Here is a 12,136-nt window from a genome sequence, read left to right on the forward strand (position 1 = left end):
TCCCCATATTCCCTTTTTCTTATGCATTATTACATCAATTTTATATAAGGGTCATTGTGTATATTTTCCGATCAGGTGTAGAGCTCGAAGTGCAATGCCACCGAAAGTAGAAGTGATAGAAGAGACATCCATATCATGGAAAGTGAACTGGCAATCACTGGTGACATGGAATTACCTGCAAAATATAAACATTATACATAATATTTAATGCACAAATATATACACAAATATATATTTAAACTGGAATAATTTTGCTTTATTTCTAATTAACAAACACTACTTAATAAGTCACACAGTAAAGTCTGTGTAAGTGTATACTGACCAAGAATCTGGGAGACATTGATGGAGTTTGGATCAACAATAAAGTTCAAGCTGTTAAGTCCACTGAGAAGGACATTTCTCACTTGGGTTGCAGTAACATTTGGGCCACTAGAATTCATATAAATGTTGCTTTCTGTCACAATAGAACCATTCCTGAAAGGACATAAATGTAGAGATACAGATTAAAATTAAATCATTAATCGACAAAGAAATAAACAAGAAATACAGATTCAGATCTTCCTTCTTACCTGAATTTTACAATCTGCATGAGGACGAAGTTTTTAAAGGCTTTCTTGTACAATGGTTCAACCTGAAAGAAATTAGAAATGAATCAGGAATCAACAGCAGTTTCAAACACACGGATAAACTGGTCTGTCACATTTAGTACTAGATATAGATAAAGGGAATAAATAACAAATACACTGAGACTTAAAAATGTTCAAATTCATATATAATTGTGCCGCGTGGCATGTCCATTTAATCTGACTTCAGAATATTCATACAACTTAATGAAACAGAACTGAAACATCAGACGAATGCAAAAATTAGACCTGTTGTATATTACTTCTTAACAGAAAGCCAACATCTGAACCATGATGAGTTCTTTAGGTTTTCTTATAAAGAAACAGAATTGCTCTGGGGGCAAAATGACTCTTGTTTAGAAGAATCAAATAAATTGTGAATGGAAGCATTATCAATAAAACATACCTGATTACGGATATTTGTAGATTCTGCTGCAAATGCTGCAGAGCTGGTATTGGCCAGTGCTGGATCAAACGTTTCTTTGATGCTGAAGATCATGTTGAAAATTGCAGTTGCAATTAGAGGAGCTGAAGGTATTACTGTTGAAGTTGTGTTTGTTGAAGTGGTGTTTGTAGACGTGCTCGGGGTTGAGGACGTGTTTGTTGAAGATGTGTTTGTTGAAGTGGTGTTTGTTGAAGATGTGTTTGTTGAAGAGGTGTTTGTAGACGTGCTCAGGGTTGAGGACGTGTTTGTTGAAGAGGTGTTTGTAGACGTGCTTGGGGTTGAAGACGTGTTTGTTGAAGAGGTGTTTGTAGACGTGCTCGGGGTTGAGGAAGTGTTTGTTGAAGATGTGTTTGTTGAAGAGGTGTTTGTAGACGTGCTCAGGGTTGAGGACGTGTTTGTTGAAGAGGTGTTTGTAGACGTGCTTGGGGTTGAAGACGTGTTTGTTGAAGACGTGTTTGTTGAAGTGGTGTTTGTTGAAGAGGTGTTTGTTGAAGAGGTGTTTGTTGAAGAGGTGTTTGTAGACGTGCTCGGGGTTGAAGACGTGTTTGTTGAAGTGGTGTTTGTTGAAGAGGTGTTTGTAGACGTGTTTGTTGAAGAGGTGTTTGTAGATGTGCTCGGGGTTGAAGACGTGTTTGCTGAAGTGGTATTTGTTGAAGTGGTGTTTGTTGAAGATGTGATTGTTGAAGAGGTGTTTGTTGAAGAGGTGTTTGTAGACGTGGTGTTTGTAGACGTGCTTGGGGTTGAAGACGTGTTTGTTGAAGACGTGTTTGTTGAAGAGGTGTTTGTTGAAGATGTGTTTGTTGAAGAGGTGTTTGTAGACGTGCTCGGGGTTGAAGACGTATTTGTTGAAGTGGTGTTTGTAGACGTGGTGTTTGTAGACGTGCTCGGGGTTGAAGACGTGTTTGTTGAAGTGGTGTTTGTTGAAGAGGTGTTTGTAGATGTGCTCGGGGTTGAAGACGTGTTTGTTGAAGAGGTGTTTGTTGAAGAGGTGTTTGTAGACGTGCTCGGGGTTGAAGAAGTGTTTGTTGAAGTGGTGTTTGTTGAAGAGGTGTTTGTTGAAGTGGTGTTTGTTGAAGAGGTGTTTGTAGACGTGTTTGTTGAAGAGGTGTTTGTAGACGTGCTCGGGGTTGAAGACGTGTTTGTTGAAGACGTGTTTGTAGACGTGCTCGGGGTTGAAGAAGTGTTTGTTGAAGTGGTGTTTGTAGACGTCATGTTTGTAGACGTGGTGTTTGTTGAAGAGGTGTTTGTTGAAGTGGTGTTTGTAGACGTGCTCAGGGTTGAAGAAGTGTTTGTTGAAGTGGTGTTTGTAGACGTCGTGTTTGTTGAAGTGGTGTTTGTTGAAGAGGTGTTTGTAGACGTGCTCAGGGTTGAAGACGTGTTTGTTGAAGTGGTGTTTGTAGAAGTGTTTGTTGAAGAGGTGTTTGTAGACGTGCTCGGGGTTGAAGACGTGTTTGTTGAAGTGGTGTTTGTTGAAGAGGTGTTTATTGAAGTGGTGTTTGTAGACGTGCTCGGGGTTGAAGAAGTGTTTGTAGACGTCGTGTTTGTTGAAGAGGTGTTTGTTGAAGAGGTGTTTGTAGACGTGTTTGTAGACGTGCTCGGGGTTGAAGACGTGTTTGTTGAAGTGGTGTTTGTTGAAGAGGTGTTTGTAGAAGTGTTTGTTGGAGAGGTGTTTGTAGACGTGCTCGGGGTTGAAGAAGTGTTTGTTGAAGTGGTGTTTGTAGACGTGGTGTTTGTAGACGTGCTCGGGGTTGAAGACGTGTTTGTTGAAGTGGTGTTTGTAGACGTGTTTGTTGAAGAGGTGTTTGTAGACGTGCTCGGGGTTGAAGACGTGTTTGCTGAAGTGGTATTTGTTGAAGTGGTGTTTGTTAAAGATGTGATTGTTGAAGAGGTGTTTGTAGACGTGGTGTTTGTAGACGTGCTCGGGGTTGAAGACGTGTTTGTTGAAGTGGTGTTTGTTGAAGAGGTGTTTATTGAAGAGGTGTTTGTAGACGTGTTTGTTGAAGACGTGTTTGTAGACGTGCTCGGGGTTGAAGACGTGTTTGCTGAAGTGGTATTTGTTGAAGTGGTGTTTGTTGAAGATGTGATTGTTGAAGAGGTGTTTGTTGAAGAGGTGTTTGTAGACGTGGTGTTTGTAGACGTGCTCGGGGTTGAAGACGTGTTTGTTGAAGGGGTGTTTGTAGACGTCGTGTTTGTTGAAGAGGTGTTTGTTGAAGTGGTGTTTGTAGACGTGCTCGGGGTTGAAGACGTGTTTGTTGAAGAGGTGTTTGTTGAAGAGGTGTTTGTAGACGTGCTCGGGGTTGAAGACGTGTTTGTTGAAGAGGTGTTTGTAGACGTGCTCGGGGTTGAAGACGTGTTTGTTGAAGAGGTGTTTGTAGACGTGCTCGGGGTTGAAGACGTGTTTGTTGAAGTGGTGTTTGTAGACGTCGTGTTTGTTGAAGAGGTGTTTGTTGAAGAGGTGTTTGTAGACGTGTTTGTTGAAGAGGTGTTTGTAGACGTGCTCGGGGTTGAAGACGTGTTTGTTGAAGTCGTGTTTGTTGAAGAGGTGTTTGTTGAAGTGGTGTTTGTAGACGTGCTCGGGGTTGAAGACGTGTTTGTTGAAGAGGTGTTTGTAGACGTGCTCGGGGTTGAAGAAGTGTTTGTTGAAGTGGTGTTTGTAGACGTCGTGTTTGTAGGTGTGGTGTTTGTTGAAGAGGTGTTTGTTGAAGTCGTGTTTGTTGAAGAGGTGTTTGTAGACGTGTTTGTTGAAGAGGTGTTTGTAGACGTGCTCGGGGTTGAAGAGGTGTTTGTAGACGTGGTGTTTGTAGACGTGCTCGGGGTTGAAGAAGTGTTTGTTGAAGAGGTGTTTGTTGAAGTCGTGTTTGTTGACGTGGTGGTTGTTGAAGAGGTGTTTGTCACTATTAATTGAGAGGTTAAATAGGAATTGGAATACTTACATGTACAAAATGTTATTAAAATGCAGTATCAGTGAAAGTGAATACTGACCAGGAACCTGAATGACATTTATAGAATTTGGAATAATGTTCAAGCTTGAGTTGGTTCTACTCGCAATATCAATTGTGTCTTGTACTGTGAAGCTGTTTGGGATTCCGCCATTGGCAGTAAATTCAAGAGTGGAATTTGTCACAATCGAACCATTCCTAAAACACAACCATAGTTAAATACAGGATGAAATTCTGAATCTCAAAAGTAAAGATAAACAATTACTTAGAGCAAAGTTTTCATATATTATTTCTCACCTGAAACTATTAATTACCATCCAGAGGAAGTTTTTGTAAAACTTTTGTCTGTAAATTGGTTCAAGCTGAAAAATATAATTCAATAAAGAATTCAGTTTTCATAACCACTGACCTCATATACATTGGCTGTTTGTTTGTCACAGGCCTAGATATAGTTAAAGTTAATGAGTAAATCATATACAGAGACTTATAAATGTTGAAATGCAGATATTTGCCCCATTGCCTGGTGAATGTCATTAACTTCACAATATTAATTACTGAAATCGAAAAAATCAGACAAGAGATAAGAATCAGACATGACCAGTATGTATACCCTCTTACCAGAAAGGCACAAATGGGACTGTTATTGGTTCTTTATGTTGTCTTATATGACAAAATAACTATTCATGGGGTCAAAATTAGTTTGAGTAGAAGATTAAAATGGATTATGACTGGTAGCAATAATAAGTAAACATACCTGATTACGGATACTTTGAGCTTTTGCTGTAAACTCTGGAGAGCTGGTATTGGCCAGTGCTGGATCAAAGGTTTCATTGATGCTAAAGACCAACCTGAATGCTGCAGCTGGTACAGAAGTGTTTGTAGATGTGTTTGTTGAAGTGGTGTTTGTTGAAGTGGTGTTTGTTGAAGAGGTGTTTGTTGAAGAGGTGTTTGTAGACGTGCTCGGGGATGAAGATGTGTTTGTCGAAGTCGTATTTGTTGAAGTGGTGTTTGTTGAAGTGTTTGTTGAAGTGGTGTTTGTAGACGTGCTCGGGGTTGAAGACGTGTTTGTTGAAGTGGTGTTTGTTGTAGAGGTGTCTGTTGAAGAGGTGTTTGTAGATGTGTTTGTTGAAGAGGTGTTTGCTGAAGAGGTGTTTGTTGAAGACGTGTTTGTAGGCGTGGTCGGGGTTAAAGACGTGTTTATTGAAGTGGTGTTTGTTGAAGTGGTGTTTGTTGAAGAGGTGTTTGTAGACATGGTGTTTGTAGACGTGCTCGGCGTTGAAGACGTGTTTGTTGAAGTGGTGTTTGTTGAAGACGTGTTTGTTGAAGAGGTGTTTGTTGAAGAGGTGTTTGTAGACGTGCTCGGGGTTGAAGACGTGTTTGTTGAAGTGGTGTTTATTGAAGAGGTGTTGATGTGTTTGTTGAAGAGTTGTTTCTTGAAATGGTGTTTGTTGAAGAGGTGTTTGTAGACGTGCTCGGGGTTGAAGACGTGTTTGTTGAAGTCGTGTTTGTTGAAGTGGTGTTTGTAGACGTCGTGTTTGCAGACGTGGTGTTTGTTGAAGAGGTGTTTGTAGACGTGTTTGTTGAAGAGGTGTTTGTTGAAGACGTGTTTGTTGAAGTGGTGTTTGTAGACGTGGTGTTTGTAGACGTGCTCGGGGTTGAAGATGTGTTTGTTGAAGAGGTGTTTGTTGAAGTGGTGTTTGTTGAAGAGGTGTTTGTTGAAGAGGTGTTTGTTGAAGTGGTGTTTGTTGAAGAGGTGTTTGTTGAAGTGGTGTTTGTTGAAGAGGTGTTTGTTGAAGTCGTGTTTGTAGACGTGCTCGGGGTTGAAGTGGTGTTTGTTGAAGAGGTGTTTGTCACTATTAATTGAGAGGTTAAATAGGAATTGGAATACTTACATGTACAAAATGTTATTAAAATGCAGTATCAGTGAACGTGAATACTGACCAGGAACCTGGGTGACATTTATAGAATTTGGAATAATGTTCAAGCTTGAGTTGGTGCTAGTCGCATTAACAAGGGCGTCTTGTACTGTGGAGTTAGTTGGGATGGTGCCATTGGCAGTAAATTCAAGAGTGGAATTTGTCACAATCGAACCATTCCTAAAACACAACCATAGTTAAATACAGGATGAAATTCTGAATCTCAAATGCAATGAAAAATAATTATTCAGAGCAGAGCTTGAAGTGGGCCTGTCACCACCTGTACGCTGTACCCGCACTTCTACATTTTACTCTTTGGTATAACGTGACATTTTTTTGTGTACCGGTACTTCTCACAAGCTGCCAGTACTCTTTTCTGTCTTCTCCAGATCAGGTTCTGGGTGATTCATAATTACCCTAAACAAACTACTAACTTACCCAGGGGGCACTACATGATGCTCACCTGTTCCCGTTCTCTCGACAAGTCTCAAGATTAAAAATAAATAAAATAATATAAAGTCTCAAGATAAATAACGTTAATGCTAGTCTATCGTTATGTAAATTAATGTTAATGCTAGTCTAAGTAACGTAACATTTATGCTAAGTAATGTTAATAGCAATAATTTTGGCCTGGCTCTAAAAGGGCCCAAAGAGAACGCGTGAGTCCGACAATGACTACGTTTACATGCATCTCAAATTCTGTTTAAGGTCTATATTCAGAATACTATGTTTATATGCGTACAGCATTTACATGCAACAAAGTTCCAATTAAATCACACATTCATAATATAGTAATAATAAAACTAAGAGTATATAAGTATCATACAGATATTACATTATTATATTATTACATTATTACAGTAAAATACAGATATTACAATGATCTAGATATTCTAGAGATATTGCAAATGGTGTCCCTTTGAGTAAATACATTTATGTTGTGTACATCAGCGATAGCTCCTAGTATCTTTTACTCCCTGTAGAAGTCCAGAATGTAATATTTAATGATTAGCCGATACCGGCCCATACACACACCAACGTGGGAATAAGAGGAGTACCGGCACTTTTTTCCACTTCAAGCAGTGATTCAGAACAAGGTTTTCACGTATTATTTCTCACCTGAATTCAAGAATGACCATCTGGATGAAGTTTGTGAAGGTTTGTCTGTAAATTGGTTCAAGCTGAAAAATATTATTATTAATTCGTTAATTAATCAGTTTTTTCAGAAATACAGACATCACGTGTATTGGCTGTCTGCTTTGTCACTTTTAGCCCTAGATAAAATTTCATTAAAATATCATATAAACGCAAGCAATATCAATAAAACGTACCTGATTGCGGATCGTTGTAGCTTTTGCTGTGAACTGTGGAGAGCTGGTATTGGCCATTTCTTCAACAAAGGTTTCATTGATGCTAAAGACCAAGTTGAATGTTGCAGCTACTGCAGAAGTGTTTGTTGAATTTGAATTACTTGTAGAATTGTCTGCAGAACTTGTGGCTGTCAGACAGAAAAAATAAACTTTGATTGCCAATATACTGCAAACATATTAAAGATAGCAGCCACTCAGTGGTGTTAACTGTGAAAGCCAACTGCAGCATGAGAACTCTGCAGATATTTGTCCTGAAACTCAGAGTTTTGTTACAAAAACTACTTTGCATTCACCATGGAAACAGAAAATGTTTAACATATTAGGCTCATTAAATAATACTTTCTCTAGGATAACTCGGAGCAGACGTGTGCCAAAGCCGCTGTCCCTGAAGTCCCTGACAATCTAGCAACAAACAATTCTAGAGGGGAAATGATAATGCTCCAAAAGAAAAAACTATAACCAAATATATTTAAAGACATTTAAAATCCCATTTGATGTTTTAAAGGCTACAAACCACAAGGCCCACAGTTTGAAACGAGATGCCAGGTACAAGCATAACAAGCTCTTCTTCAACTGACAACAAACAGCTTCATTGTCACTTTCAAAAGACAAATAAGTGCCCATTTTGAGCCACCTTAAAAAACGTTGAAATCACCTAACACAGATTATACCATCAGTCTCTCAATTCCAGATTCAGTACAACCTTTCTTTGATTCAAACAAACAAAATCAAGCTGGGAAGAAAATTCAGAAAGCTTCTCACCTTGTGTGGAATCCACCACCCAAATTTAAAATAGTACACTATATACCCAAAAGTATGTGGACACTTGATCATCACACTCATCTGTGGGCCTTTCTCAAACATTTTACCATGATGCTTGAAAGTTTGTGAACCCTTTAGAACCCTAACCCTAACCCATTTTCACACAAGTCCCAAAAGTAGATAAAGAACCCAATTAAACAAACGAGACAAAAATATTATACTTGGATGTTTATTTATTGAGGGAAATGTTCCAATATTACATATCTGTGAGTTTCAAAAGTATGTGAACATCTAGGATTATCAGTTAATCTGAAGGTGAATTTAGAGTCAGAAATTATACAAAGTATAATATTTTTGTCTCATTTGTTTAATTGAGTTTTCTTTATCTACTTTTAGGACATGTGTGAAAATCTGATGATGTTTTAGGTCATATATATGCAGAAATACAGAAAAACTCACAAACTTTCAAGCACCACTGTATAAATACATAGACTGATAAACTGGCATACTTTGATTAAATACTTAAGCATAGATATGTATCTATAGAGTGCGTCCGGAAAGTATTCACAGCGCTTCACTTTCTCCACATTTTGTTATGTTACAGTCTTATTCCAAAATGGATTCAATTCATTATTTTCCTCAAAATTCTACAAACAATACCCCATAATGACAAGGTGAAAGAATTTTGTTTGAAATCTTTGCAAATTTATTAAAAATAAAAAACAAAAAAAATACATATACATAAGTATTCACAGCCTTTGCCATGACACTCAAAACTGAGCCCAGGTGCATCCTGTTTCCACTGATCATCCTTCAGATGTGTCTGCAACTCGTCATTATGGGGTATTGTTTGTAGAATTTTATTAATAAAATAATAAATTTAATCCATTTTGGAATAAGGCTATAACATAACAAAATGTGGAAAAAGTGAAGCGCTGTGAATCCTTTCCCGATGCACTGTACATCCTTTGTGACAAAAGACCGAGCGCTCTACACAACGTACCAGTATAAATGGTGAGTGAAGATAACTGTTCGAAACAAGAAAAGATTTTACAACAAGTTTGATTAGTCCATTGTTTGATTTACATTCACTGCCAAGTGTTATTGTGTCACAAATACAACGGTGCAGGTTTGACTGATGTTTAATGACAGCACTTGTTGTGGTTTCTAGTCTTATTTTTGACTGTTTTTGCATATCTTTATAATATATGTATAAATTAATCTACAGTGCTATTTATAGTGTTTGCCATGCAGTGTGTTGTATAAAAATAGCATAACTTATTTACATAAAGGGAAAAAATCTGATTTTTAGAGTTGTGTGTGTCGCACTTCTGTAATTCACACATAGTCTTGATAAATAATACAGCTTTAACTGAGTGAGTTATATTTGAGCAGGATGACGTCAGTGACGAGAGAAACTGAGATGGAATTCAGATACTCAGGGTAAGAATAGGAAAAAGACAACACTTACCAATCAGACACAAAATAGCCAGAATAACCCTCCAGTCCATTGTGGTGTTTATAACCTAAAAATAAATAAATATTTATACAAAACATATTTTATTTTTTAAAAAATAGATAAAGTAAAAGCTAAGCAAAGTAAATACATTTCCATAAAAGACTTTCATCAGGTGTGTAAGTAAAGTGCTTCTGTGGCCGCAGGAGGGGAAACCAGTTGATATTCCAGTTCCAGTCTACAATTACTGCTAAACAGATAGTAAGCAATACCCATGCCACATAAGATTAAAGAAAATAAAGATTATTATATATATATATATATATATATATATATATATATATATATATATATATATATATATATATATATATATATATAATTTATATAACTTTTTTAATGCTAATGATATATATGTATATTTGTATGAATAATATTTATATACTTTGTATATTTATATTTAATGTTGTTTTGGGGCATGTTAATGTGGGGCAGGAAGAAATAAAGTGATTACTCACCTGTGTCTACAGGTAGCAGATGTGGAGAGTTGTCAGTCCAGTTCAAGTGTAAAACACAGAGCAGGTAAATGGATTATTTAACTAAAGGTGTAACAATACATGCTATAATTATGTCAAACCCATGCCGTGAAAAGAGTCTGGGAGTGAATCATCGCTTGGCTGCTTGTTATTTCAAACATTATTGTTAAATGGCATTTCATGTTTTTTTAACCTTTATATCAGGATAAAGAAAATGTGAAAATAAAATCGATGTGATGGTAAATTATATGATGTTAATACTCTCAGAGAATCTTCTGTTCTGTTGTTCACACTGATACACACCCTGGTGTCACTTTTTTTATAAACAAAACAAAACAAGGATATAAATAAAACACTCACAAGTGTTTGCTATCTATTTGCTATCAGTTAACCTGAAATATAATATGATGTTTAGCTAGTTAAATCGAAACATCTCCCTTTAGATATAAAGAAAACGGCAGTTGAAAGGATTCATTTGTGCTTATGTAGCTCAGCTGAACTTCTTTTCCTTCCTCTTCGTCTTCTTCTTCTCTTCTTCTTATTATTATTATAAGGGGGGCACAGTAGCTAACTCTTTAGCACACTTGCCTCGCACCTCCAGGGTTGAGGGTTTGAATCCTGCCTCTGGCCTGTGTGTACTGAGCTTGAATGTTCTCCCCATGCTTTGTGGGTTTTCTCCAGTACTCCAATTTCCTCCGCCGAAGACATGCATTATAGGCTGAATGGCATTTTTAAATTGTCCGTAGTGTGTGAATGTGTGTGTGATTGTGTTCCCTGGGATAGGCTCCAGGATCCTTTCTATTTTCCTTATAGTGACAATAAGAACACGCTGGAGACTCTGAGTCTAGAAATTGTTGAAGACCATGCCAAAGAGAAACACAATGCTTGTCTATCAACATATGCAATATGTATCTTTACTTGGACACATCTAGTCACTTAACCAGTCCCTCAACCAGTCCCTCAACCAGTCCCTCATTTAGTTCCTCAACCATTCCCTCAACCAGTCCCTCAACCAGTCCCTCAGCCAGTCCCTCAACTAGTCCCTCAACTAGTCCCTCGATCACTGGACATGTTACTTCAGCACGCAACGTGAGATAAGCAGGTGATTGAATCTTGTACACTTGTATAATGAAGTATTGCTGGTAGTTGCTGAGATACCAGCAGAAATCAGTAAAAAAAACAAGAAAAATGCTCAAGGCTGTACTGGCCAAGGCATCATACCACATTCATACACTGCTTCAAGAATGTGGCTCAGATGCTATGAGCTAAAGCCTGTTATCAGTGAAGAATGACACTGGATTACCTTACCTGCAGAAGATGGAGTTGAAGAACGAGTTTACCTGCCATAAAGGAACTGAAGCCATGAATGCGACCTCTAACCATTTCCTCTAATCGTCTGTCAGGGTGAACATGTGAGCAAACTCAAACAGACCTACAGTGTTTACTAGAGGCAGGGGAATGGGTTGGAGAGAGAGGCAGCAGAGGACTTGGCACACTTGTCGGATGATGTAAACCTGCAGCCCCGTAATTCATTTCTCCACTTTTGGACTGCCTCAATGCTATATATATATATACATGTGTGTGTATATAAAATATTTTACTTACTTTCCTGTGTTACATTTAATATGATTCTGCAAGTGCTCACAAAACTAGAAAAAAAGACAGAAAGTGTATTTTGATTTGCATTTGCATTCAGAGAACTTTAAACTGATTTACTTTAGAACATTATGAATGGATTGTTTTCAATATTTCTTGTTTTTTTGGCTTTGAGGTCCAAGGCTATTGTATTATTAAATGTTTTGAAAGAAAAGTGTTTGGGTAAAGTTTTCTTAGCTAATACTCTTTGTGTTTATCAGACAGCTGTGTGTGTGTGTGTGTGTGTGTGTGTGTGTGTGTGTGTGTGTGTGTGTGTGTGTGTGTGTGCGCGCATACTTGTCTTTTTCTGCCCATCAACAAAAATAAGAGTGAGCGCCTGTGTCAGTGCAATAAAAACATTACAGTGGTACAGTAAAAGCCCGTAGTGACTTGAATCTGTATAAATGACAGCTTTAACACTTTACAAACTTCACATTTCTCTCTCTGTGTAAAT

The 12,136-nt window shown here is 37.8% G+C and overlaps 1 protein-coding gene across 1 annotated transcript; it reads right to left on the reverse strand.

Moving 5' to 3' along the window:
• Nucleotides 1-4,441: 4,441 nt before the first annotated feature.
• On the reverse strand, nucleotides 4,442-10,374 carry si:ch211-217k17.9 (interphotoreceptor matrix proteoglycan 1). The gene is made up of 6 exons (XM_053618833.1): nucleotides 10,030-10,374; nucleotides 9,527-9,581; nucleotides 7,255-7,421; nucleotides 7,043-7,104; nucleotides 5,949-6,103; nucleotides 4,442-4,449 (listed from the first exon to the last, which is right to left on the reverse strand). Exons 2-6 carry the CDS (start codon nucleotides 9,564-9,566, stop codon nucleotides 4,442-4,444), a joined length of 432 nt encoding a protein of 143 aa, XP_053474808.1. The 5' UTR covers nucleotides 9,567-9,581; nucleotides 10,030-10,374.
• Between the last annotated feature and the right edge of the window lie 1,762 nt (nucleotides 10,375-12,136).

Source organism: Ictalurus furcatus, chromosome 29 (assembly GCF_023375685.1).
Source record: "Ictalurus furcatus strain D&B chromosome 29, Billie_1.0, whole genome shotgun sequence".
NCBI lineage: Eukaryota > Metazoa > Chordata > Actinopteri > Siluriformes > Ictaluridae > Ictalurus > Ictalurus furcatus.